This window comes from Diabrotica virgifera, chromosome 9 (genome assembly GCF_917563875.1).
Source record: "Diabrotica virgifera virgifera chromosome 9, PGI_DIABVI_V3a".
In the NCBI taxonomy this organism is placed as follows: Eukaryota; Metazoa; Arthropoda; class Insecta; order Coleoptera; family Chrysomelidae; genus Diabrotica; species Diabrotica virgifera.
The window spans coordinates 45427129-45455109 of NC_065451.1; the positions used below are offsets into that span (position 1 = coordinate 45427129).

At 31.3% G+C, this 27981-nt stretch overlaps 2 protein-coding genes across 2 annotated transcripts; both read right to left on the reverse strand.

Annotated features, from left to right (window-relative positions):
* Positions 1-2987: 2987 nt before the first annotated feature.
* LOC126892736 (cysteine-rich venom protein 1-like) lies at positions 2988-8291 on the reverse strand. The gene is made up of 2 exons (XM_050662372.1): positions 8223-8291; positions 2988-3289 (listed from the first exon to the last, which is right to left on the reverse strand). The coding sequence occupies exons 1-2, from the start codon at positions 8284-8286 to the stop codon at positions 3069-3071; spliced, it is 285 nt and encodes a 94-aa protein (XP_050518329.1). The 5' UTR covers positions 8287-8291; the 3' UTR covers positions 2988-3068.
* A 3190-nt stretch (positions 8292-11481) lies between these two features.
* On the reverse strand, positions 11482-27381 carry LOC114327823 (cysteine-rich venom protein 1-like). The gene is made up of 2 exons (XM_028276531.2): positions 27312-27381; positions 11482-11857 (listed from the first exon to the last, which is right to left on the reverse strand). Exons 1-2 carry the CDS (start codon positions 27373-27375, stop codon positions 11625-11627), a joined length of 297 nt encoding a protein of 98 aa, XP_028132332.1. The 5' UTR covers positions 27376-27381; the 3' UTR covers positions 11482-11624.
* Positions 27382-27981: the final 600 nt, after the last annotated feature.

Below are 27981 nucleotides of genomic sequence, written 5' to 3' on the forward strand. Positions count from 1 at the left end.
TTAATATGGCTGGGTTTAATTGAAATTTCCTTGTTTTGAGGAATTAGATAGAATAGTATTAAATTAGAAATATAATAATTGAGAATGTCCACAACATGAATCATCAACTCAATGAAAGATGTAAGGCAATAATCTGGGAAAATTAGTAAAAAACAAGGAAAATTAATTACCAGCTATTTTATTGCTGGAACGCTGAAATCAAATCTTAAAGGCTGTATGACACTATGCATTTTCTTGTATCATTTCTAATATCGTTTCTGATATCAGAAGTTGTATACATTTTCCTGTATCCTTTCTTGTACGTACATAATTTGTGCCCTGTATGACACTATGCAAGTTCTTGTATCGAAAATTGTATGAAATTCGGCACGTGATTGGTCGAAATTTTGTGTGTCACCCTGTGTCACGTCTACAGCTCATTTTAAGGATTTTATAAACTTTTAAAAACATAACATTTTAATGTTAACCAGAATTTTTACGTTGACTGTTGATTATTTGTGTTCTTATTTTGTTTTGATATTTGTGATAAAATATTTGCATTAGAATTATCTGCAGTTTGATCCAAATTAGGAACTATCTGTATTGTATTTTCCTCTATTAAAAAATTATGCAACATGAAACCCAAAATTATAGTTTGAACTTTACTATTTTCGGAGCTAAATATATGGTTATTAGCAGAACAGTAGTCCATACCAAACGAAAATTCGGGTTTTCCAAACAAAATCTTTAATTTTCAACTAAAATTTGAGAGAATTATTTATCAATAATTTAATAATTTGGTGAGAGTGACATAAATCTTTTTGGTTATGAGTGTCTTGAAGATATGAAAATTTGTATGTACAAAGAGGACCAGAATTAAAAGGTATCTAATGGTTCAAAGATTAAAATCCTGTTGTTTATAACTCTGTCGCAAATGCCGGTCAAATGTGACCGGTTATACCTGGAATCACTCCTCGCAATTCAATTTTTTTTTTCTTCGAAAACGGCACAGAAGCGGTGCCGTGCCTTTTTCAACAGCATTAACTTAATTTAATTTAACCTAATATTTTCTGAGGGGTTCTATTTGTTTATAAGCCAAAAAATTGTTTCTTTATAACATTCCTGAGACCGCTCAAATGGTCCAATTTCAATCCTGTAAGGTACGTTGAATAGGTATTGTGCTTTTTTATACGAAAATCATAGTTATTCTGGTGTATCATAATCTTTCTGGTTATTATTTCGACCGAAATGTTTTAATTAACATTTTAATTATTGCTAAACTATTGGTTAGATTGTCGCCGGTCTCCTGATATAGAGAGAGGGGCTAATTATGGAATAAATTTATTTTCTCTAAAATGGACGATTTTAGAGAAAAATCCCGAAACAGGTTCATTTTTATTTTTAAATTAAATTTTTTTGGCATATATTTCAAACTAGTGACGCCATCCATCCGAGCGTGATGACGTAATCGATTATTTTTTTAAATAGGACTAGGGGTTCGTGTTGTAGCTCATTTACAAAGGCGTTCAATTCTCTATTCAGTATTATAAACATTAATATCATTATTTATACAGGGAGGCCAAAAAAATTTTTGAATTAAATTAATTGACGCAAGAAGAAGAATACATGTAATTTATTTAACTCAAAATACATTCTATTGCTGTCAGAAAATAGGAAAAAATGTTTATTTTGCAAATAAACATTGCTTTTAGCTTAAATTAAATGTTCAAACTGCCAATAGGTAGGAGGGAGGCTGTTTGTGATTTAATTCAAGCGAAAACAAATGTTTATTTGTGAAATAAACCTTATTTTCTATTTTCTGACAGCAGTACAATGTATTCTAAGTTAAATAAATTACATACATTCTTCTTTTTGCGCCAATTAATTTAATTCTAAAATTATTTTTTGGCAACCCTGTATAAATACCTAATGATATTAATGTTTATATTACTGAGTAGAGAATTGAACGCCGTTTCAAATGACCTACCACACGACCCCTATTCCCATTAACAAAATTATCGATTACGTCATCACGCTCAGATGGATGACGTCACTAGTATGAAATATATGCCAAAAAATTGTAATTTAAAAATAAAAATCGACCTTTTTCGGGATTTTGCTCCAAAATAGTCCGTTTTAAAGAAATGAATTTATTCCATAATTTAGCCCCTCGGCTAAATCGAGAAAACCCTCGAGAAAACTCGGATTTTCTGAGTAAAATTTTTGTTGAAGGAAATCGAAAAAAAAAATAACTTTCTGCAGAACTAAATTACGGTGAATTTTTATTTGAGTGTTTTTGGCTCAAAGGAAAAATCTTAGGAGTTACAGAGCACTAATTGAAAAAAAAAAAAGAAGATTTAGGAATGCTAATTTGTTTATAAATAAAATAACACACTTTCTGTGGACTTGTCATACCCCATATTACTAATATATGCAATCTTAAGATTCGATTTTAGCAATAAAATAGCTGGTAAATAATTTTTCCCAAAAATGGCATTTTTTCAATAATTTTCCCAGACTATCAACAAATTCCAATAAACCGGAGCGCCAACCCAAATTCTGAGCAGTGTCAACATGATAAGGTTAATGTCCCCAGTTGTAACTAATATCGAAATGAATAGAATCGCTATACTCTGCGGCTGTCATGGCGGTGTCGAAATGAAATTGCGACTGTCGAAATGAATTAGAATCAGGCCCCTGGTTGGTCTTTCAGAAAAACCAAAAATTTAAATTTCTAACTTTTGAGGGTTACCCCCTTTGGCCTTTACACTTATATTGCGTTTATAATGCTTAATACTAAATGGAGGGCGTTTTGAACTATGTTTTATCGGAAACTTATCTGTGTTGTCGTGAATATTGTTTGCAAAAATACATCATGTATTAAATATAAAAATTATAAACATGTCAATATTCATTTCAGTACTGTTTATTTTGCCGCATACTGTATTATAATGGTAAAACATTAGTCCGTGTATAAAAGTGTAGTTTTACATTAATAAAACACAAAATTCAAGAAGAATAAGTTTAATTGTATAACAATTATTGTTCTACTTCTATAAAACATAACTAACAACTCCTAACTTTAGCATTTATTTTCCAACTGGTAGTGGAGGGCACTGACCAGGTAGAACACACTGACCTTTGATATTCTTTAAATAACCTGGATGGCATCTACATTGAAATTGACACACACCTGGACGCAAATCTGAACAGTAAATATCTAGGCATATTGGTCTCCTGTTGTTGCAACTTGGATCTGAACAACAAGGTTTGCATCCTGGACTGGAGTTGACGGGGCATAAAGGAATACCTGAAACAAAAATTCTTAATAAGACTAAAAACCAAAGAAGCAGTATGTGAAACGTAAAAACTCAAAAACAATATAAGGGGTCTATGTATACAGGGTGAGGCAGATAAAGGGCCTGTTAGAAATATCTCGAGAACTAAAGGCAACAGACTCATGAAAATTGGTATGAAGGGGTTTTGAAGAGTGATCTATTTAATGAAAATATTTTCATCTCTTTGCTACTTCCGGTTTTACCGGAAGTTGCTTATAACTTCGTTATTTTAAATGGGACACCCTGTATATTTTTACATTTTTGGATTCTACTCGAAGTCTTATTTCTTAAAATATGAGGTTTTGTGTTGTTATACAGGTTAATTTAAAAGATAATTAGGTTTTTTTATTAATTTCGTAGCAACTTTCACACCCTGTAGAATTGGAGTAGTTTGACATCAAAAACTTTATTTATGTTCAAATGATTTTTAATATAGTCTACTATTGTCAGAAATTATTAGTATAGCTAATTGTTGAATTTTAGTATACAGGGTTGGTCGAAACTCGGAATGAGTATTTTCTGAGTTTTCTTAAATGGAACACTCTGTGTTTTAGTATTGTAATGAAATGATATTTATGTTACTTTTTTTATTTCTTAAGCATTCCCTATACCTAACTGCTTTAATTTGTGCTTAATTGTTAATCGCACCAACAATCTTAACTACGTAAGTATTTTGATAGCTCAACCATTATTGGGAATTTTAACGATCAGTCTAGATTAATATGTATTTATTTCCGAAAAATTATTTGTGACTGAATATTTTCAAGGCCAACCTAATAAAATTTCACGTATTTTTTGTTGCAATTAATGTTTGGCTTGAATCATCAATAGCTCACAAATTAAAGCAGTTAAGTATAGGGAATGCTTATAAAATAAAAAAGTGCCATAAAATATCATTTCATTACAATACTAAAATACAGGGTGTTTCTTTCAAGAAAACTCAGAAAATATTCATTCCGTGTTTTGACCAACCCTGTATAATAAAATTCAATATATAGCTATACTAATAATGTTTAACAATAGTAGACTATATTAGAAATCATCAGAACGTAAATAGAGTTTTTGATGTCAAAGTACTATAATTCTACAGGGCGTGAAATTTGCAACGAAATAGATAAAAACACGTAATTATCTTTTAAACTACCCTGTATAATAATATAAAACCTCATATATTAAGAAAGGAGACATCGAGGAAAATCCAAAAGTGTAAAAATATACAGGGTGTCCCATTTAAAAAAACGAAGTTATAAGCAACTTCCGGTATAACCGGAAGTAGGAAATAGATGAAAATATTTTCATTAAATAGATCACTCTTCAAAACCCCTTCATTCAAATTTTCATTATTCTGTTGCCTTTAGTTCTCGAGATATTTCTAATAGGGCCTTTATCTGCCTCACCCTATATAATATATCTGGTGCCCACCTGCCTCTTGGCAAACTGCACATTTAATTTAAGCGAAAAACACTGCTTATTTCTGAAATAAGTATTTTATTTCTGTTTTCTGACAATAGTAAAATGTATTTTGAATTAAATAAATTACGCACATTCTTGTTCTTGTGTCCATTAATTTAATTAAAAATTTTTGTTAGACACCCTGTCTAACTAATTATGTTAGTGTTTATATTAATGAATAGAGAATTGAGTAACATTTCAAATGAGCTAGCACACGGCCCCTATTTTCATTTAAAAAAACCAACGATTACGTCATCACTCCTAGATGTATGACGTCACTAGTATGATATACATGCCAAAAAATCATAATTTAAAAATAAAAATCGACCTGTTTCCGGATTTTTTCATTAAGTCTAAGGTTTACAAAATAATGAATTTATTCTATTTGGTTTTGTTACCCTGTATAAAGAACACCACGCTAAACAGCTTAATTGTTGCCAGCTAAACATTCTCAGCTCACCGTAATTTTATGAAAAATCTGGTTTTTGTAACCTTATTTTTTTTTCGTAATTTTTGTAATATTATAAAGGGATGGATTGATAAACAGCAAAATAAGTTGCAAAAAGGTGATGATGTTATTTGGTATTCTGGGATTAAACTATTCTTAACAACTTAGGAAACTTGAATGACTAACTCATTTTTAATAATGTAGAATAAAAACAAGCTGAAAATGCGAGCATTATCGTAACGAAAACTTTGTTTATTTACGTAATTAAATTCATTATATTTGGAAATTACCTATTGTGAAAAGTTGTTTAGAATTAAAAACTATGTTATATCCTGGTGATTGAAATATTGTGAACTGTAAAGGTACTTTACTGTTGAGCGAAATTCATATTTTTGGCATACCTCGTCTAAAACTGATAACATTTGATATATTTTATGTTGGCTCCATCTTAGACTTTATATAGTGAAGAGATTTTTATGAAGAATAACTTTTCTTCGTAAAATTAATATTAAAAGAGTTAGAAATGAAAGTAATTTAAGGTAATTATCTGTAATTTAAAAAAAATTTAAACAAAATACTACAGAATTTCACTTTTTGGCATAAATTTAATTAACAATGTTGTAAATTTTGTAAAATATTTTTAATAATAAATAAAGTACATAAATTGTAAGTTAACTCAAATGAATAATCGATTACTTCTATCGACCACTTACATTCAATCTCGATTAATCGCGGCAGGTAAAGTAAAATTCCTCTTTCAGTACAATAAAGTGTTACTTTACTGCCGCAAATGAGGGCAAATGAGTACAATAATGAATGACTTTAGTGACGGTTGGCGATAAAATTTATTTATTTTACATTTAGACTTGACGTTTATATATGTGTCAAACGAAACAGACTTGCTTCTCGGGATAGCAATTTAGGGTCCTGATCACAAACGTTTATAGCCGAGGTCAGTAAAGCCCTAGTTTAAAATAATATGAAATTTTCATTTTCATTTTTACGTAGATTAGGTTTAATGCGTTTTTAGTAGTGTCTATTGTCTTGTGATCTAAAGTTGCTAACCGACCCTAAATTGCTGTCCTGAGATGAAAGTTGACTTTGAGGTCGGTTATCCCGAAGATGATTTGAGATATCGAAATACTGTTTTCATATTTGAATTCAGGAGACAAAGCTACATAGGAATCCACCAGTAAATCGGCTTCAAGTATTGCAGGAGCGCCGACGCACAAACAAACGAACAGACTTTGCGAATTTATGAACAAAAACAAAATTTTCGTTGATAAGAAAATTTGTTTTTCTACAACCGTGTTAAAAATGCAATTTTTAGCACTCCATACGAGCGTTAAAAATGCTACTTTAAGGCACTAGTGCTTTAAAATTTTTATGGCACTGCAGTTCGTATTGACCGTAAAGGCAATTTTGATGTAATGTCAAAAAAATATAAAAATGGAATGTCAGTCAAGTTCAAGTAAAAGTTTTCGTAGATATTGTCATGTAATTACGTTTGTAGAAAAAATATTGTATGATATGCGTGTTAAAAAGTACATTTTTAAGGCATTCATGTGAATTGCAGAACTCGCTTCGCTCATTCTGCAAACTTTCACATGCGTGCCTTAAACGTGTACTTTTAACACTTATATCATAAATAACTATTAAATAATACTGAGCTCAGATTTTACACTTATATACCAGTTTTGCACTCAATAAAATGTATACAGGGTAGCGAGAAAGTATGGAAACATGGTAATTTCTCGGAAACCGCTTGAACGATTGTTATAAATTTTGGTGGGTAAGGGTGTTCTAATGCGGCCGATTTTAAAGTGGTAATAACACTGTTGTCAAATCTTCCGTTTTTCTGGAAATCTAATGCACTTTCTTATTTTAAATGGAACACCCTGTATATTTTTTGCCATTTGAAGTCCTTAAGAAATAATGATTGTTTCTTCATGTTATGTCTCGTATACCTAAATGCCATAATTTCGGAGATATTGCTACATTTATTAAAAAAAAAAAAAAAATTTAACAAATTATACAAATTTTTTGGACTGAGTAGATATTATTTTAGGTTCTTTGGGGCATTGGGAGCAAAAAAGGGCTTTTGTAATTTTCCTGAAAAGTTAATCGTTTCCGAGTTATAAACAATTTAAAACTGAAAAAAATCGAAAAATGACGATTTTTGGGTTCAAAAACGTAAGGAAAAAATATTGTTTTTGAAACTATTAAGTGCCTATATTCAAGTTCAAACCTTATTTTATCAGAGCCGATAAGTGATTTGGCCTTTTTTAATTCTAAAACAATTATTTTTTAGTTGTTAACGCAGCCCGATCGCCCGTCCTCTCATATGAGCTTTATTAACATTAAAAAAAAAACAATGTTTTAGAATAAAATATGCCAAAAATTGTTATAGGGATCTGATAGAAAAAAGTTTGAGCTTGAATTTAGATACTTCGTAATTTTAAAAATGATTTTCTTACTTGTGTTTTCGAACCTTGAAAATCGTCACTTTTCGATTTTTTCAGTTTTAAACTGTTTATAACTCGGAAACGATTAACTTCTAAGGAAAATTACAAAAGACCTTTTTTATTCCCAATGATCCATAGAACCTAAAATAATGTTTACCTGGGCCGAAAAAATTGATTTTTATAAATTGTTAATTTTTTTAATAAATGTAGCAATAACTCCGAAATTATGGCATTTAGGCATACGGAACATAACATGAAAAATAATCAGTATTTCTTAAAACTTCAAAACGTAAAAAATATACAGGATGTTCCATTTAAAATAAGAAAGTTCATTAGATTTCCAGAAAAACGGAAGATTTGACAACAATGTAATTACCACTATAATATCGGCCGCATTAGGACACCCCTACCCACCAAAATTTATAACAATCGTTCTACCGGTTTCCGCGAAATCACTGTGTTTCCATACTTTCTCTCTACCCTGTATGTTAATAAATATTGTTATATAATTATGTCAGTTTAAGAAAATTAAACACTTACGCTCTGCTGAAAGAACGACAACCGAAAGACAACTTAGTATGATAAGTACAACAAACTCCTTCATTTTTAAATAAGTAATGCATTTGTCACAATAAATGGAGCTTTTATATACAATTTTCAGTAAAAATTTATTTTAAATATAACATAATATATAAATATGTATCTCAGGTACTAATTGCAAAAATAAACCATAAATTCGTTTACAAATTGTATATTTAGATTGTTCTTATTTATTATTCTGGATAATTATTATATTATCAGAGCTCATTAGTATTTATCAGGCTTACCGAATAATGATTCGAATAAGCTGGGTAGACCGAGTTCCAACGAAGTGTTATTGGAAGGAATATGAAGCCGAAAAGGAAGTCCTAAACACTATCTAAATTAAAAAGTTGCAAGATTCGGGCCATGCTAGGGACGGGGAAAAACCTACCGGTTTAAACCTAAAACCGGTTTTTTTACTTCGCCATAACCGGTTGTATCGGTTTTTTTGTCCCGGTTATAACCGGTTTTTCTTTTTAAAGTAAAAACCGGTTATTAGGTTTTTACGGTGATTAGGATTAGGTTAGGTATTATTTTGGATTCCAATCATAATTATTATTATCAAGTAATTATTCCAAACAAAACCATAATTCAAATTTTATTTTATAAATACAGAAACAAACTGAAAGTGCAAACTCACATCAGCCAGAAACAATCAAGTTTTATTATAATATTTCGTTGAAAAGGTATTTATTTTGTAATCATAATATTTACATAAGAAGTGATCTGGTCGAACTAGACGCAAGCATCATCTATTTTTCACACTTGAGTCTTGACATTGAAAGTGGGTAAATGACGTTTTTCTGATTACCAAAATAATATTCTGACTATGAATGTTGAATTACCTATTACGAATACGAATCTCCAATGATTTCCCTACGTTTTTAAAACGATACACCCATACAGGAAGTATTAAATGAGTTAAAATGTACCTATTATTTACAAATATACAAACGTGTTAAAATATATAGATGATATTTTTTTTGATGGTAGTATAAATAAAACATAAATTGCTTTATCCAATTTATTTTTAAGCAAAATATTTATGTTGATATTATTTTTTTTTAAATCCCATTTAAAAGAGTCTGGGAAATTTTTTATAAGTTGAAATGGTTGGGTTAAATTGTATATTATTGCAATATGTATATATTAATCTTACGCTATATTATATTTAATAATAGTCAATAAATATATAATAATAATAAAATAATAAATAAATATATTAATTAATAGAATAAAATGGTTTAATTAAAAATTGTGTTTTATTTATATTGATATTGATGTTCTTTCGATAGTATTAATTTTGATCACATTTATATTGAGTATCGAGTCGAGTGAAGTATCGCAAAGTAAAGTGCATTGTAAATGTAACATTGTAACCTATTGGATTAAAAAAAACGAAAACCGGTTTTTGGAAAAACCGGTTTTTTTGGCCGGTTATAACCGTCAGGTTAAACCGTAAGCAAAAAAAAACCGGTATAACCGAAAACCGGTGTTTTGTCAAAAACCTCCATCCCTAGGCCATGCTATGAGAACGCTGCAAACTACTGCAGTTGGTCATCCTGGAGAAAATACAAGGACGAAGAAACTGAGATATAAAAAGTATTTCCTAGCTAAGCAATTTTAAAACATGACTAAACTGCAGCTCGATAGAACAAGGGCATTGAAAACTCGAATCGCTCTGAAGATTCTGAGACAAGACAATATGTAAAGAAGACAATATAGATAAAAGTACTTTTTTTATAAAAGTGATATGACTAAGAATTCTACCGTTATATTAGTTTAGATAGATAGATTTAAATTGGCCGTCTGCCCTATTCCGCTGTGACCATTTTAGATCTATTTTGGTCCTCTAGTCCTAGATAACATTCTATAGCCTGAAACTTTTTAAAAAGTCTAATAGCTTCGAGACTAAACCTTTCATGTAGCTAGTTGCCTGTGGATTTTCTTCCACTAATACAAAGAAGCGCACATTTGCCAGACTGTCACACTGACATAGAATGTGCTCTGCTGTTTCTTCTTCCAGGTGATAGAATGTGCAAGGAGCATAATATGACAATCCCATCAGCTTCAAGTGCCTATTGAGCCCATAGTGCCCTGTTAGCAGTCCTACTATGCCTTTAACTGTTTTCCTGTCTTTGCTTATTGGGTCCGCCGTAAATGTTGGCGAATGTTCTGTAATGAACTGTTTCTACTGTCTTTGTCTTGGTGAATTTCTCCACCATTTTAAAGATTTGTGAGCTACCCATTTTCTTGCAGCCGTCCTCGTTACTGGCTTTGCAACGCTGCAGAAGGGTTCCGGTCCCATGAATGGTATTGATGAGGCTTCAAACCTTTAGGGCACACACAATCCCATACTCGCTTAGAACTTACCTCTATACAAATGAGTGCCTTAAGCGCTGCCTGACTATCTGTGAAGATGCCCACTAAATTTTATTCTATTTCTTCCACGCAGTGACGGATTGCCGTTATTTCCGCCTGTAAAACTGTGACATCCTTAGATAGACTTACCTAGAAATGTATCCCTTGCTTTGTTCCAAATATGCCGGCTCTCATTCCTTTCGATATTTTTTGAGCCATCAGTGTACCAGGTAGCAGCAGCTTGTATGGGTACACCTTCCTTCCAGTCTTCCCTGCTTGGTATATCAATTGTGAACTTACTTACTGTCAAAGCTATATCGCGTAGCTGTTGAATTGATAGGCTGCCTCATCACAATATAGGCTTTTAGCCCCTCGATTAGCTTTCTCCTATCAGCACCATGCACCTGGCTTATATGTCGCTGACTACGCATTGATCTGTGCATCACTGATCTGGCTTCGGCTTTTACAAAGATATGCAGTGGCGGTAGATTCAGCAGTACTTCCAACGCTGCTGTTGGAGTTGTTTTTATGGCCTCCGTAATAAACAGGCTTGCTAGCCTTTGTGTATTACCTAGCAGCCTTATTGCTCCCACTTGCTGCGTCTTTGTCCACCACTTACCGAGGCACAGGCTATTATGGGTATAATAACCTCTGCGTATAACCATAGAGTCAGTTTTGGTTAAGCCCCCAATTCTTACCGCATATTCTTCTACATCTGCCGAAGGATGAAGAAGATATTCTTTATCGTAACTTACTTATACCGATTTTTTATATGCGAATGATCAATATATGATCATGATGAAATTGTAGTGCGTGTGTAATGCAAAATGTAGTTTCAAATAAATAAAATACAAAATACGAGAAAATCTTTAATTCTAAAACAATTATTGCGTATTTCTATAACACAGAACTTATAACTCCTAGCTCTATACATTTATTTTCCTAAAGTTTTTAGGTTATTTTTATGGTTACTTATTATTAATTTATGGTAATTTATGGTTAATCAATAATTTCCCTAATTGGCAATCGGGGGCACTGACACGGCAGAACACACTGGCCTTTGCTATTCTTTAAATAACCTGGATCGCATCTACATTGAGATTGACATAAACTTGAACGCACATCGAAACAGGGTCGATCTAAAGGACATATTGGTCTTCTGTTACTGCAACTTGGATCTGGACAGCAAGGTTTGCATCCTGGGCTGGAGTTGGCAGGGCATAAAGGAATCTCTGAAACAAAAAATATTAATTAAAATAAAAACCAGTGAGGAATATGTACATTTGGGAACAAAAATCAACAAGAGTGAGCGCAGCGAAAAAGAGATAGAGCAAAGGATCGTGACAGGAAAAACGGTGATTGGATGCCTAAACCCGATGCTATGGTCAAAAGAACTATCTAATCAAAGAAAAAATCTCATCCTTTAGCTCCATCTATAAAATTATAGTCCTCTATGGATGTGAAATATGGCAACATACTAATCCCCCGGAACGACGCCTACTTGCTTTGGTAATTAACTTCTGGAGAAGATCGGGTATAAAATCAAGGCGTGAAAGAATACAAAATGACCAAATCAGAAATATAGTGGGAGACAAGTCAACCATCATAGATGAAATTCAAAGTAGACAACTGATCTGGTATGGTCATGTAGAAAGAATGGACGGCAACAATAATTTAGAAGGCAATATCGGAAGGGAGCCTTCACCCTGGCGAATGGGAACCGACGAAGCTGGAAACAGGGAACCGGAAGGCGAAGAACGCTACAGATAACCCTTTATTCCTTTTATGTTGAAAATTCCCGCAAAAAGGTAAATTTATCTCCGTTTGGCAACACTATAACCACCGATGTTGTTATTCCACAATAGATATCCCCGTTTTATTCTAACCATTTCTTTTCTTACCTGAATGGATCAGGGATAGGAAAAAACCGTAAAATATGAAAACGAAAACAGGCATTATTTGTGTCATCTATGCATCTATGCAGTGTTAAGGATGAAGACGCATGATGTAGTACTAGGACTAAAGAACATACATAATCTCTTTATTTTGTTTGCGGTGCTTCAAAATACATATAATCTATTTTGGTAACTCAATATTACTTAAATAGTAGGTGGTATATACCTAGGTAAGTACATATAAGTATATAAATTTTAGTTAGGTACTTATGCATAGTTTAGTTTAGCTAAATATTATATAATGATTTATATAAATAACTAAAATTTATAAATATGTACTTACTTTTTAAGTAATATTGTATAGGTACTAACTACATTCTCATTTGCAATTAAAATATGTAAATAAAATAGGTATTTGGTAGAACCAGTAGAACCTAAGATGAGATTAGGTGATGCTGAAAACATACTTCTAAGCAATATAGCACTTGATAGCACTTTCTTGGAATATTCTTAAAAATATATATTCTTCCCATATATAGATGTGCAGTAGTACGTTCTAAGTATATAAATAGAAGGTTTATAGCACTTCCTTGGAATATTCTAAAAAGTACCTTCTTGGTATAAACTAAAAAGATTTGCGGTAGTATGTTCTAAGTATACACATAGAAGGTTTATAGCACGTCCTTGGAATGTTCTAAAAAGAACATTCTTGGTATATACTGAAAAGAAATGCGGTAGTACATTCTAAGTATATACATAGAAGGTTTAAGTACTGTACTGTAGTATATACTCAGTATCTGCTCTGCACATTCGCAATGGTAATTACGCATATTCTCAGTATATACTTTTTCTAAAAAGTATGTTCTATGAATCTACTAAGAACATGAAATTGTTATGTGGGATATTGTTGGAACAGGTTTTTGTTTTTTAAATTCAGTTTGTACTAAGGAATGTATTACCTTAATTTCTAATTATAACTCACATTAAACTTTTTAATACCTGCATTTTTTCAATATACCAATTAAAACTAAATATTAATCTCTTTGTTAAAAAAATTTTTTCGGTTGACAGATGAAAAATCCACCTAACTTCCTTTGACATCTTGTCATACATTTCTGGCACCAAACTGTCTAATCAGTTGGTTCGTAACCTCTCACCTGAACACACAAGTACATACCTTGTGCAATTTTCGTGCAAGGATGAAATACATTTACATGTGATCTTTAAATCTTAAGACATCGACTTAATGTCGACCAATTTTTAATTTAGACTGTAATAATAATGTATTTTAGAGGTTTTTATACCTACTGAAGTGGCTAGTTACAATTACTTGTACACTGGACGTAAGTAACCACATTTTCTTAAATTTTTTCAACTGTCAAAATTTCACCCTTTTGCTTTTTAATCTTAGTGGTTTACTTATTTTCAGGTTTACACTGATGATGGTCAGTCTGACCGAAAACGTTTTGTACTTCCACTCCTTCGTGGATAAATTTTAAGGATTTTTTAATAAATTCATATTCCTACATATAACAGAATGTTTACTTCATTCCACGTTGTTATATTGAAGGTATACAGCCAACTACAGGGTTTACCCCCTTTTTAAAGTAATAATAATGAAGGTCAAAACGGCAAACAGGTGTATGTTTTCAAAAAACTTTTGATAGTGTGTAAAAAATATATTTTATATCAGCTAAGTACTTTCAACACATAACGTGCCATCATCAGAGCTTCCTAAAAGGACATATTTAAGATAAGATTTTTTTCATATAAAAAAAATGAGTGAAAAACTTACGTCCTCTTAAAATACCTTCATAGAAGAGCAATTGCTTAACAACACAGCAAAAAACATGAATACTGGGCAAAAGCCACAGATATAGGGTATAACCCTTTACAGTGAATAGAATCACATCTAAATTCTTTTATTAATTTATAAAGACAACATGGCTGAGTCAGACCATTTTGAGCCCACGTGAACAGCAGATCAGCTGAGGAAGACTGTCATTTATTACAATGGTAAAGAAGGAACTACAATCTTAAGCGACCTCTATATTCATAAATATTAATTAAAAAATTGAAAATGACTAAAAAGCCATGTATAGGTTAAATGAATTTAAAGTTAAGATACTAAATTTTAAAGTTAAATTTTCAAAAGGCAACTATTATTACGATTGAAATGAAATGTTAACGTGTATATTATAAGTTATCAAAATTCTCCCAAAAACAAAACTGTTATAGTTCGACCAAGTGTAGAAGAAGTTAGATGAAATCATACCTAGGAGAAATATCATTTGACAAGCTCAGAGTTCGAAAACTGAAAATTTTTAAAAAATCGTATTGATTAATTCAGACAAATAACAAATATTTATTTGTTTAAAAATATGTAAAAAATTAACGAAAACTCAAGAATACCTAAAAGTAATGTTCAAAAAACTTTCATAAATTGTTGGGTATACTGTATACTAAACCAAAATTATTAAAGAAATTTCTTAAAGATAGGATTAAATTTACAATTTAATTGAATCTGGGTGTTAACACAGTTTTGAGGGTTTCTTTTCATTTCTCTACTTATTTCTAGATCTTCTAGTAGATTCATTTTGGTATAGTTATTATTAGGTATGCTGTGTAAGATCCTACTATCTCTTTTTGGACTAAAGCTATGTTTCGATGCATGTAAATGATGACCAAAGCTAGATTTATCGATCTTTGACAGATGCTCTTTGATACGAGTATCCAAAGGTCGCCTCGTTCTACCCACGTAAGTCACAGGGCATTCACCACATGACAATTTATAAATGCCACTTTTTAAAGTTTTTTTAATTTTGTCTTTAGTATGAGAGAAAATTGACTTGATGTTATCTTTGCATTTAAATGAAAGTTTTAAGTTAGGAATGTTATTTAAGATTTTTGCTATATTGTCTGAAGGATAACCTATGTATGATATAGATCTATACATAACTGCTGAGTTGGAGTTGTCTGGGGTCGCAATATAACCTAGAGATCTGTTTCTTTTATTCCTTAATTTGTTGAGAATATTATCAACCAAAGTAGGGGAGTAACCGTTACTATGTGCAAGTTGTTTAATAATATCCAATTCAGAAGTAAAATTTGTATCTGATAATGGTAAGGTAAGTAAACGATGGATATAGCAATAAAAAGAAGACATCTTCTGTTGAAAAGGATGATTCTAAGATCTAGGGATAGTATGGTCAGTTTGAGTTGGTTTTCTAAAGACTCAAAAACTTAATTTGTTCTCTATTCTAGTTAATGTTAAGTCTAGGAAATTAATAGAATTGTTAGACTCTGTTTCTAGGTATGATTTCATCTAACTTCTTCTACATTTGGTCGAACTATAACAGTTTTGTTTTTGGGAGAATTTTGATAACTTATAATATACACGTTAACATTTCACTTCAATCGTAATAATAGTAATCTTTTGAAAATTTAACTTTAAAATTTAGTATCTTAACTTTAAATTCATTTAACCTATACATGGCTTTTTAGTCATTTTCAATTTTTTAATTAATATTTATGAATATAGAGGTCGCTTAAGATTGTAGTTCCTTCTTTACCATTTTAATAAATGACAGTCTTCCTCAGCTGATCTGCTGTTCACGTGGGCTCAAAATGGTCTGACTCAGCCATGTTATCTTTATAAATTAATAAAAGAATTTAGATGTGATTCTATTCACTGTAAAGGGTTATACCCTATATCTGTGGCTTTTGCCCAGTATTCATGTTTTTTGTTGTGTTGTAAAGCAATTACTCTTCTATGAAGGTATTTTAAGAGGACGTAAGTTTTTCACTAATTTTTTTTTATATGAAAAAATCTTATCTTAAATATGTCCTTTTAGGAAGCTCTGATGATGGCACGTTATGTGTCGAAAGTACTTAGCTGATATAAAATATATTTTTTACACACTATCAAAAGTTTTTTGAAAACATACACCTGTTTGCCGTTTTGACCTATTTAGAAGTGTGTACAAGTCTTACAGTCCTTTCCAAATAATAATAAAGACCAAAAGACGTAGTCTATGAAATATAAAAAATCTGTTTTTATATAGTTGGCTTGGTCTTTGTCACTATGTACGGGAAATCTTGTAATCCATTTCAAACATACTTCCAGATTACGTAGATACCTGAAATTTTCAGAATAGCTCAGAGCTCGATTAACCCTTAAGTACTAACACCCCGTCTCCCAGACGGCATCGCTTGTCGAAAGTGGGATATTTCCCTTCCTAGAAAATTTGGAAGTCGCCCGTTTATGACTTTTCAAGTTGGGTTGTTCTTTAGTAGTATTGAATTCGGCAATTTGCGGCAGGTTGTTATTCGAAAGATATTTAGGCTTAAAGTGTGATTTCTGTCTAATAGACGGGGTGTTAGTGTTTGTGCCCAGTTCTTCATTACACATAATGTGCCCCAGTTCGCCAAAAAACATTAAATAAGGGAATAAAGACCCTGAGGAAACTCTTTTGAAATGGTTTGATGAGGTAGAAGACGACAGAAGCGAGATTGAATCAATTTGTGATGAAAATATTGCCACTGACTACCATGGCTACATTGTACTAACTGTAGTACTTGTCAGTTTTTTTTTTGTTTTAACATTGTTCAAAAAACTTTTTATTTTCATTTTTCTTACTCTTTGTTTAACTCGATTATAAATTTTTATTAAGATTCGTTAATTTGTTTAATTTTTATCACACTTTTTTTCAGGAGTAAAAACGTACACAAACAATCCTTCCATTCTTGCTATAATGTTTTTTGTTTTAATAAATACAGAAAAACTTGATTAATTACTGTGTTCTTTAGATAATCAATACGCTCAGTAAGTCATCGAGATATTTTTTTGCATTAAAATATAATTTAACAAAAACAAAAACTACCACTAAAATATTAAACCCGTCTGTAAGGCGGTTAGTTAGTGTTTACGTCATTAATTTAAGATGGTAGTACTTAAGGGTTAAAATGCAATATTTAACCCGGCATTGGTCCATAGGTTGACTATTACGCGAGTGGTCGCGCCTGAGATTTTGTCTCACACATCCAAATTTTGCCTTTTTTTGCGAAAAAAAATTTTCAAATTATATTTTAAGCTTAGATAATAATAGTCTAAGAGCTAGTGAACCCTCCGACTAACGGTCTTCCTGTAAGGCTAGAAATTTGTATAGTGATAATTCATAGCACACCAAGGCTAAAAACCATGACCTGGCAGGCATTAGCCCTGCACGTGTATCTACCAGGTGAATCGTAAAGTGCATAGTTTGGGGGAAAAATAAACTTTCTCCTGTAAGGTTTAAATTTAAGTATGTGTTTGAGTTATTCATTTAGAAGAAATGTGTACAATGCCAGGCGATTCTGAACAGCATAAGACCTTGACAGGCAAGGGGACAGAATAGGGGTTTTTCCTAAAATTATTTTTTTTTGCATCAAACAAAGTTTTTTTACGTTTTTTGAATCATTCCAAACAGAAAAGGTTTTTAGTGATTTTTCTCTTAGGTTAATAGTTTTTGTTATATAAGCGATTAAAAATTTTGAAAATTGCGAAATCGGCCATTTTTAACCCTAAATCGGACATTTAACTAAAAATTTCAATGTTGCCAAGGTAGGTAGATATTCTTTAAACATTGATTGATCAAATCCCGAAGAGTTTTTTGCAATACAATATCGAAAACCCCTTTGTTTTTTAATTGCTAATCAAGCGGGCGCGACACTGTAGTATAAGTGAGGACGTTTGAGTTTGCATAAATTCATTATCTCGAGAATGGGCAAATTTAAAGAGAAATTCTCAGACAGGTCGATTTTTATTCTTAAATTAAGACTCTTTGGCATATATATAATACTAGTGACGTCATCCATCTGAGCGTGATGACGTAATCGATGGTTTTTATAAATGAGAATAGGGGTTATAGCTCATTTGAAAGTTTATTTAATTATCTATTCAGTAATATAAACATTAAAAAAATTATTTATACAGGGTGTACAAAATTTTTTTTTATTAAATTAATTTAGACAAAAAGAAGAAAATTTTTTTTGTACACCCTGTATAAATAATTATGTTTATGTTTATATTACTGAATAGAGAGTTAAATAGCCTTCCAAACGAACTATCACACGGCCCCTACTCTCATTTAAAACAGTCATCAATTACGTCATCACGCCCAGATGGATGACGTCACTAGAAATATATATACGCCAAAAGTCCTAATTTAAAAATAAAAATCGACCTGTCTGAGGATTTTTCTTCAAATTTGCCCATTCTCGAGATAATGAATTTATGCAAACTTAAACGTTCTCACTTATACTACAGTGTCGGGCCCGCTTGATTAGCACTTAAAGAACAAAGGGGTTTTCGATACTGTATTGCCAAAAACTCTTCGGGATTTCATCAATCAATGTTTAAGAATATTTATCTACCTTGGCAACGTTGAAATTTTTAGTTAAATGTCCGATTTAGGGTTAAAAATTGCCGATTTCGCAATTTTCAAAATTTTTAATCGCTTACACAGGGTGTCCAGAAACTCTACCGACAAACGAAAACAGAAGATCCTTCAGATAATTTTAAGACAATTTAACTCAATTCACTTAGTCCGCAAGTGCTTCCTAAGGGAGCTAGATCTCTTTGAAGATGTCGTCTTGTAATGAGTTTTTCTTAAATAACTCCAGAACTCTTCTGTTTAGAAAAACAAAAACTGTTACGTGTATTTATTTTCCAGAGATCTGTTCTATTTGCTATTCTAAACTCTATTCCATCAATTGCGAATTTTTATTACCGATCATAGGCTTCCGTTTTGGGTAGGGTAACGGTGATTTTATTGCATAACTTTCTTGTCTTTAATTTTTAAGCATTTTTGACTCTGAATTATTAAATTGTGAAATATTCTAGTACTAAAAGGTACTCTTGCTTTAAGTCGATAGGGTACACCGTTTTCTAGAAAAATCGAGTTGAAAATTTTTCGTTCTTTGGGTTTCAAAAAAAAAATTCTAAAAAAACCTATTTAGAAAGACGAAAACTGGTACATTTATTTATATTCCCGAGATGAATCGATTTCATTAATTGCGAATTTCTAGTACCGGTCGTATGCGTTCATTTTGGGTAGGTCAACAGGTATTTTATAGCATGACTTTCTTGTCTTTAATTTTTAAGCATTTGTGACACTAGATTAATAAATTATAAGGTATTCGAGTACTTAAAGTTACCCTTGTTTTAAGTTAGTAAAATACATAGTTTTTTTTTGAAAAAATTTTCATTTTTTTTTAAATTCCAAAAACTAAAAAATTTCAAATCGATTTTTCTAGAAAATGGTGTATTCTACCGACTTAAAGCAAGAGTACCTTTTAGTACTAGAATACTTTACAATTTAATAATCCAGTGTCAAAAATGCTTAGAAGTTAAAAAAAAAAAGTTATGCGATAAAATAACCGTTGCCCTGCCCAAAACGGACGCCTATGACCGATACTAGAAATTCACAACAGATGGAATCGATTCATCTTTGGAAAGTAAATATGCACACAAATTTTTGTTTTTCTACATATAAGCGTTCTGAAGGTATTTAGGAAAAACTAATTACAAGACCCCATCTTCAAAGAGCTCTAGCTCCCTCAGGAAGCATTTTCGGACTAGGTGAATTGGGTTAAATTATCTTAAAATTATCTGAGAAATCTCCTGCCTTCGTTAGTCGGTAGAGTTTCTGGACAGCCTGTATAACAAAAACGATTAACCAAAGAAAAAAATCACTAAAGACCTTTTCTGTTTGGAATGATTCAAAAAACCTAAAAAAAAAATTTTCGATGCAAAAAAATAATTTTAGGAAAACCCCAAATCTTTCCCCTCGTCTGGCAAGGTCTTATGGTGTTCAGAATCGCCTCGAATTGTGGACATTTCTTCTAAATTACTTACTCAAACACATACTTCACCTAACCACCTAACACTTCAACCTAAACTTACAGGAGAAAGTTTATTTTCCCCCTAAACTATGCACTTTTCGATTCACCTGGTAGATACACGTGCAGGGCTGATGCCTGCCAGGTCATGGTTTTTAGCCTTGGTGTGCTATGAATTATCACTATAAAAATTTCTAGCCTTACAGGAAAACCGTTAGTCAGAGGGTTCACTAGCTCTTAGACTATAAAGATATTATTAGCTTTACACAATGTGACTGTGGGTGCGCTTGTACTTTTACTCTAATCTAAAAATGTAGAAATAATAATAATTTTAATATTTCAATATAAATTTCAAATTTGTACTAATAACCAAGCCCACTGACTTAACAATCGGGCCATACAAATTCAAGTGAACCACAATCTTAGCAGACGAGTATATTTGATTGTAGAGGAAGGATAATTAGGAGACTAGAAGGAACTACAGCATGTGTAATTTACCAGGGAAAAAGTTGTGTGGAATATCCTGGAACCGTGAGAGAAAATCTCATATAGCGACCAATGCCGGGTTAACAGCTTTTTTATAGAGGCGTTGAGTTTTACTTTTTATTTTAATCCATTTTAAGTCTAAATAATCCAATCACATTTAGATCTCGTTTTAAAGTACATAAATCGATAGCGGATCGATAGATTAGTGGTAGAACATTCGACTGCAGATCGAGAGTTTCCGGTTCAATCCGGGATGCTGTTTTTTTTTATTTTTTTTTTCCTTTAGTTAGCAAGTTAAATTGATATTATTAAGGTCACAATATCACAATTATTCTTTCGAAGTATGTTTCATTAATTTTTTACAATTTTAAACATTTTCTTTGATTTATATGAGTTTAAAGGGATTACAAAGTTTTTTATGACGTATGAATTGAAACAATAAAAATAGTTAATAATTATTTTATATTGTGTTTCACATACAGTATGTCCCTGTAAGTTGAAACCATATGGAAAATTTTATATTTATTTTACCAAAATAAATATTTATTTGGAAAATATTTATTTTACCAAAAAAGTTATTGTTCATAAAAAGTTGTGCATAGTCTAAAACCTAAGATTCAACCATCAGATATTAAATTTTGTTACACGAAAGTATTACACGAGGTATGTCCAAAAATATGAATTTCGCTCAAGAGTAAATTAGCTTGATTTTTTACAATATTGAAAATTGTTATTAGGAAAAGTTGTTTGAAATTAAGAACTATATTCTAATAGGCAATTAAGTTCTTCTAATTTAAAAAGGAATGTGTGTGTATTTTGTATGCACGTAAGAAGTTATACTCCTATTATATTATTCCAATGAAATAAATATACTTTAAAAAGTTTATTTTCATTTTATTTAAGTAATAAACCTATTTTTAATATTTACCACTTTCCAAAAATTTTTGTTAAAACAATACCAAAAATTAAAAAAGAAGAATAGGAATCGCATCCGGATTTAAACCCGGGACTTCTCGATCGGTAGTCGAATGCTCTACCAATGACCAATAATCTCTTTATTTACATGATTTCTCTGACATAATGACAAAGCACTCGACTGCTTGCCCGAACTCCGCTATCGCGTCGTTCGGGCCAACGGCAGTCTCGTGCGTGAAAATATCACTTTCCGCACTAGTTAGGAAAATAACTATTTTTGCTACTCTGAACAGTCATGGTGGATGTTGCTAACCAGACTCTTATGTTTTTTACCCAAAATATTATTTGTCTTCTTCTGATATTTCTCTGGTTCTGAACTTTTCTTTACAGGACGCATTTTATTAACCTCTATTTGATTTTATTTATCATTACGTACACCAATATTCCAATTTTCCACGTTTTAAAATGCAGACAAATTTGGTCTTTGTAAAGACAATGAGAGAAAAAGTGAAGAAAAGAGAGGGAACAAAATGGGCGAGAGAGAGAGAGAGAGAGAGAGAGAGAGAGAGAGAGAGAGAGAGAGAGAGATAAAAATACTCTGTTACGCCGATGACACCGTGTTACTAGCAGAGTGCGAAGAACCTACAAAGATTCCTGCACGAATTCAACATTAACGCAAAAGAAATGAATATGAAAATATCAGCCCAAAATAAAAAAAGATTAGTAATAGCCAAATAACCTATAAGATGCAAATTGGAGTAGACAATCAAATTATACAACAAGTAATGACTTTCAAATATCTGGGAATTAATCTATCAGGAGACAACAATATCGAAGAAGAGGTAAAAGTCCAAATAATTAAAGCCAGTGGAACGGCCGGATGCCTAAATTACATAATTTGGAAAAGCAAACACTTAAGAGTGGAAACAAAGGCCCGCATACATAAGTCAATAATTATTAGGCTAGTTATGACTTACACGGCCGAAACAAGACCAGATACAAGCAAAACACGAAGACATCTGGAGACCAACGAAATGGCGATCTTAAGAAGGATTGCTGGAAAAGGACTAAAGGATAGGGTAAAAAGTGAGGGAATCAGATGCATATGTGGGGTAGACAATATAAATACCTGGGTAAAGAACAGAGAAGGAGAGTGGAATGAACACATAAGCAGGATGTCTGAATCAAGGATAGTAAAAATAGCCAGGGACAAGCCTCTGTTAGGCAGAATAAGTATAGAACGCCCAAGGAAAAAATGAAATGACAACTTAGGGGCAGAATGAAAGGCATCGGTGAAGAAAAACAGGCAGTACTGCCTATATAAAAGAAGAAGAAGAAGAAGAAAAATAAGAAGAAGTAAAGACAATGAAGTCAATTTTACTAAGTAATAAGACATTTATTCACCAGGGCCTCGATTTTTGACCCTTCGCTTCGTTATGGAACGTATTCGCTTCGTATACTAAACAGATACGTAACGAATACGTTCGATAACGAAGCGAAGGGTCAAAAATCGAGGCCCAGACACACTACACATTACACTATCTGATTGCGAAGTCAACTGTACTATGCCAATAGCCTTAGTTATCTAGGCATGTTAAATAAAAAATTGCGTAGGTACATTAGTTTTGAGGTTACTCTAAAAATAATCCATTTTTTAATTCATAATTCGATTATGCATGTAAAATACTTTAGAAAAATTATTTTAATGGGCGTAATATGTGTATTTTTCATGACTGGGGCATATTAAAAACAAAGAATGTGTGTACTTTGTACGCACGTAGGAAGTTATACTTCTATTATATGATTTCAACGAAATCAATATACTTTAAACAGTTTCTCTACTACTTTCTAAACATTTTTATTAAAACAATACCAAAAATTAAAAAAAAAAATAAAAGAATAAAACACACACAAACACATTGAAAAATGCCACAAATGATTTCTGAACAATAATTGTTGCCAACAATTTTAATTAAATACGTATTTTCTGAAAAACATTATATAATAATATACTTACAATCATAAAATTTATAAAAAAACTAAAAAAATAATAACTTGCATTGGGGCTCGAACCCGCTTCCCGTCTATCCCGCCGATCGAAAGTCAAAGCAAATTCCCACTGCGCCACCTTCGCGTATACGTCATGTGGGAATATACACAAACTGAACGTTTACACCATAAACTTTTTGAAATTTTGTTTATTTATGTTAATTTAATCAAATTATTAGTTTGATTTTTGTCAAATTAAAATACAACAAAATATAGAGTAAGACAACGATATATTAGATGAAGATTTGTAGAAAGTTTGTTCGTAATCAGATTATGTAGATTAAAGCATTGCCTACTAATAGGTAAAAGTACATTATTTTTTCACATTTTCAAATAGGTATGAAGATAATTTTTTATTGCAATACAACTGAAACATTTAGAATAACGTACCTGTGGCTGTTCAAAACTATTTAAAAAATCACTACAATTATAAATTTCATTTTATTTCTGTCCTCACAACAATAAAAACTAATATAATATACAACATTTTTGTTTACCGATAATCTCCATATTTAACAATTATTGACAGATCATTTCAACACCCAATCAGAGTCTGTATAACGACTAATACCACACTGTCGGTGTGCGCATGCGCCCAGTAAAATAAAAATTCACTCCCAATCGCGCCTAAAGTAGTATAACTTCAAAAATTAAATTTTTTTAGTATTTTTAATTTAGTAAATTAAATATACAGGGTGTCCAGAGACACTCCTTACAAACGAAGTCCGGAGATTCCTCAGATAATATTAAGACAATTTAAACCAATTTACCTAGACCGAAAATGTTTCCTAAGGGAGCTAGAGCTCTTTGAAGATGGTCTTGTAATCGGTCTTTTTAAATAGCTCCAGAATGCTTCTATTTAAAGAAACAAAAATTGGTAAGCCTATTGATCTTCCAAAGAAAAATCGATTCCATCAATTGCGAATATCTAGTATCGTTCATAGGCGTCAGTTTTGGGTAGGGCAACGGGTATTTTATCACATAACTTTTTTGTCTTTAACTTTTAAGCATTTTTAACACTGGAATATTAAATTGTGATGTGGTATATAGTACTTAAAGGTACTATTGCTTTTAGTCGGTAGGCTGCACTGTTTTCTAAAAAATCAATTCGAAAATTTTTCGTTTTTTAAATTTGAAAAAATTTGAAAAATTTTTTCTAAGAAGAACTGAAAAGAACTGTATATTTTACCGACCTTTTAGATAGAAGAAACAAGAGCAACTTTTAGTACCAGAATACGGTATGATTTAATAATCTAGTGTTAAACAAAACAGCATGGCTTAAAAACCTGAGAGAATGGTTTAACAGGTTCTCTGCATCCCTTTTCCGACCTGCCGCGAACAAAATTACTATAGCCAATTTGATGGGCAACGCTCGATAATCTCGAACGGTGCATGAAGAAGAAGAAAAAGTATTAAAAATGCTTAAAAATTAAAGACAAAAGGTTATGCGATAAAAGAACCGTTAACCTACCCAAAACGGATACACATGACCAGTACTAAAGATTTGCAATTTACCAGCTTACCGTAATTTTATGCAAAATCTAGCTTTTGTAGCCTTATGAAACTATGCTCCATGCATTAAGAAAATCAGATGACTAACTCATCCTTTAGTAATGTAAAACAAAAATAAGAAAATTTGTTAAAATGATAGATACTGATCTCAAATTTTACATTTTATACATCAGTTTTGCAATCGTTAAAATATATAATATGATTATTTCCTTCATGGAGATTCTGACTAATCGAAACTTACAAGAATATTTCATTCATAGGAGATTCTGACCAATAGAAAGCTACAGAAATAAAAATTAAAGTGATTATTTCATTCATAGGAGATTCTGACCAATAAAAAGCTACAGAAATCTAAATTATTCTGATAATTTTTGATAATTTACCGTCGTCAATATTACGTCAGATGCCCTTCGTTGCTATGAAAAAATACATTAAGTGACAATTAAGTGACATTAATGACAATTAATATTTTAAAAATTATAAAAGTGATGACTTTCAACCGTAAAATATTTATAACAACTGTGTGTTTAGTTGTAATAATTTGTACTTACATAAATAAATTACAATTAAATTTTGGTTTTGAACAGTTTTATTCATGAAATAATCGCAACAAATTGCAACCGATCTCTAAAATTGATATGGAATTTTAGAGCCCTTGTGCAATTACTACTGATAATTTTTGATGATATCCCATCGTCAAATATATTACGTCAAATGCCCTTCGTTGCTACGAAAAAACACATTCAGTGACATTAATGACAATTCATGTTTTAAAAATTATATAAGTGATGACTTTCAACTGTCAAATTAACATTTCTAACAATTGTTTGTTTAATTGTACTAACTTGTACTTACATAAATAAATTACAATAAAATTTTGGTTTTGAACAGTTTTATTCATGAAATAATCGCAATAAATTGCACTCGATCTCTAAAATTAATATAGAATTTTTGCCCTCGTGACACTTTAGACATAATTTCACTCGCCTTCGGCTCGTGAAATTAAAACTGTCAAAGTGTCACTCGGGAAAAATTCAATAATTTTAGAGCTCTTGTACAATTACTACTGATAATTTTTGATAACTGTCCGTCGCTAAGTATTTTACGTCAGATGCTCTTCGTTGCTACGCAAAAATGAACATTGAGTGACATTAATGTCAATTAATGTTTTACAACTTGTCACAGAGAACAAACAGAAACAGGATTAGCAAATATTCAGGCGAAGATATCAATAAAATATTAGTCAAAATGATTTTAAATGACGGGTATCCCTACGTTTTCTGTTTTTACATGGCAAATTAGGTGTAGTAAAACGCACAATGGTATGGATATGTAAACATTACTAGAATGTCATTCTACTTGACAATGTCATCATTAACTTTAAAGAGATGGCGTTTGAATGTTCTTGGATAACTGTTATTTGTATAATTGCAAATTATTAATTCAGTTAACAAATGTGACTATTTCATTCATAGGAGATTCTGACCAATAGAAAGCTAGAGAAATAAAAATTAAAGTGATAATTTTTGATAATATCCCGTCGTCAAATATATTAAGTCAGATGCCCTTCGTTGCTACGAAAAAATACATTCAGTGACATTAATGACATTACTGTTTTAAAAGTTATAGAAGTGATGACTTTCAACCGTCAAATATTTATAACAACAACTGTATGTTTAACTGCAGTAATTTGTACTTACATAACTAAATTACAATAAAATATTGGTTTTGAACAGTTTTATTGATGAAATAATCATCGAATTACTCTCGAGTTCGAATTATCGATTCTTTTGCAATCGTGACACTTTGAAATAATTTCACTCTCCTTCGGGTTCTGAAATTAAAACTGCCAAAGTGTCACTCGGGATACAAATCGATAATTTTAGAGCTCTTGTGCAATTACTACTGATAATTGTTGTTGCTGTTGTTAATGAAATTATACACTTACTCTCTGCTGAAAAGGCGATAACCGAAAGACAACTTAGTACGATAAGTACAACCAAATTCTTCATTTTTAAATGAATAATGAGTGCATTATTCGCAATAAACTGAGCTTTTATATATAATTCTCGTTAAAAATTATTCATTTTAAATATTACGCAAAATATAAATATGTATTTCAGATATTGATATGAAAATAAACCATGAATTCGTATACAACTTTTATATTTAGATTGTTCTTGCTTATTATTCTGGATAATTATTATAATATCAGAGGTCATTATAGTCCAGAAAGCCACTGCGCATCCGCTAGGAAAAATATTCTAATTCGGATTCTTTGCACAATCTTACTCAAAAAGGACTCCTTTTAACAAATTTGCATGTTGCCAGGACCAAAAAGTGGTCAAAAATTTTTTAAACGTTTTTTTTTTGTTTTTTTCCTAAAATTATTTTTTTTTGCACGGAAAAAAGTTTTTTAGGTTTTTTGGATCATTCCAAAGAGAAAAGGTCTTTAGTGACTTTTCTCTAAAAATGATAGTTTTTGACATATAAGCGATTAAAAATTGAAAAATTGCGAAATCGGCCATTTTTAACCCTCAACATCTATGTGAAAAGCTGAAAATTTGAATGTTACCAAGGTAGCTAGATATTCCTTAAACATCGATTGATGAAATCCC